The sequence below is a fragment of the Quercus lobata genome, chromosome 3, assembly GCF_001633185.2.
Source record: "Quercus lobata isolate SW786 chromosome 3, ValleyOak3.0 Primary Assembly, whole genome shotgun sequence".
NCBI classification, from domain to species: domain Eukaryota; kingdom Viridiplantae; phylum Streptophyta; class Magnoliopsida; order Fagales; family Fagaceae; genus Quercus; species Quercus lobata.
In genome coordinates, this window is record NC_044906.1 from 21862475 (window position 1) to 21864316 (window position 1842).

At 42.6% G+C, this 1842-nt stretch overlaps 1 protein-coding gene across 1 annotated transcript; it reads right to left on the minus strand.

Annotated features, from left to right (window-relative positions):
* Positions 1-948: 948 nt before the first annotated feature.
* LOC115980559 lies at positions 949-1449 on the minus strand. The gene has a single exon (XM_031102791.1). It carries the CDS (start codon positions 1447-1449, stop codon positions 949-951), a length of 501 nt encoding a protein of 166 aa, XP_030958651.1.
* Positions 1450-1842: the final 393 nt, after the last annotated feature.

Below are 1842 nucleotides of genomic sequence, written 5' to 3' on the forward strand. Positions count from 1 at the left end.
ATAAGCAAGGTAGAAGAAGACTAAGAAAACGGCGTTGTGTGAGTTTAGGTTGTCTTCCTCTCTTTTTTTATTTTTATTTTTTTTAATATATATATAATCTGGCACTAAAACGACGTCGTTTTAGAACCTAATATTAAATTTTAATACCAGCTCCAAAACGACGTCGTTTTATAATCGATTAAAAAAAAAAAAAACTATTGTAAGCCACTAATGAAGTCGTTTTAATTTTAAACCCTAGGATTATTTACCCATCCCCTCTCTTTCTCTCCCTCACTCTCTCGTCAGTCTCCCTCTCCCAGATTCCCAGTCCTAGCAACAAAATCTTCACATCGGCTCTCTTTCTCGCCTCGTCTTCCGTCAATTTCTAGTGATGTTCTGACTTCAAAGTTCAGATGCTTCTCCATACAAATGCAATCAGGTTGGTTTATATGATTTATTTTCAATGGTGTTTGTTTGATCTTTTATGGGTTTGGTTTAGTTTTTTTTTTTTTTTGGGTTTTTTTATTTTTTATTGGAAATGGTTTAGATTTGGGAAAAGATTGTGAATTTGTTTGTAGTTTTCTTTTGTTTTTTTGTTTATAGAATATTTGGGTTTTCTTTTTAATGAACATGATGTGGTTTGGGGTTGTTTATTGCATTGTGTTTGGTACCTGAAAAAATGAGAAATTAACCGAACTAACCGCACCAAACCGGTATCTTACACCGCACCTTATGTAGACCGGTTTCCAACCCTCCACAGGTGAGGTCTGGTCAAGGATGGGGGAAAACCACCCCTGTAGGTGCGGTGCAAAAATGCCCCCCAAAACCGGCCGCACCGCACCGTGTACAGCCCTAATTACCGGATAATGCCGGGGTGGCTGATTGCTATAAGCCCTTTTCAGTGGAGGCCGAGGACTTAGCATTGGATTGGTGTGAGATGGCAGCCACCATGCACTGTCTGGCCGTGGTCTAATTCCCCACAATCTTTTTAACCTGGCCCTTCGACGGGTACTTCACCCTCTGGTGCAGGGTAGAAGAGACAGTTTCTAAGGTATGAAGCCAAGGTCTAGCCACAATAGCTGTGTAGGGTGAATAAGCGTCAACTACAATGAAATCCACCTCCACCACATCCGATCCGGCTTGTATGGGCAGTCTAATCTGGCTTCTTGGAGTAATGGTCTTTCCCTCGAAACTTACCAGAGGGGAATTGTACGCTGTTAGGTCCTCGGGTTTTAAGTTCAGCCCCTTGTACAGGTCGGGGTACATTACTTCCAAAGCACTACCTTGATCTACCAGCACTCTCTTAATATCATATCTTCCAATCCTGAGTGTGACTACTAGAGCATCGTCATGGGATTGGATGGTTCCAATCTTATCTTTGTCCGAGAAGCCCAGCATCGGCGAGGCTTCTTTCTTGGCCTTTTTAGAATTCTGATTGTTGTCCTCGGTGGATAACCGAGCCACAAACATCACTCTGAAAGGACAAGAACCGGTCTTTTTCGGAGTAGCAAGAATGACATTTATCGTGCCTATAAGAGGTCTTAAGGAGGTGTCTCTCCGGGACTCCGGATTCGTCTGTCCTTGTTAACCACTGGAATGGTGCAGGAGATGCCTTAATTTTCCCTTTCGAACCAGCTGATCCAAGTAGTTCCTTAAGTTCTTGCAGTCCTCAATGGTGTGTCCTGGTTCTTGGTGGTATTGGCAATATAGGTTTTGGTTGCGCTTCATGGGATCTCCTGCCAATCTTATTTGGCCATTTGAAGAATGACTCATTTTTTATTTTCTCTAGAACCTGATGCACTGGATCTCGGAACACAACATTGACTGTTTGCGCGTCGACAGATTTGGATTGCCCTGCAAAGT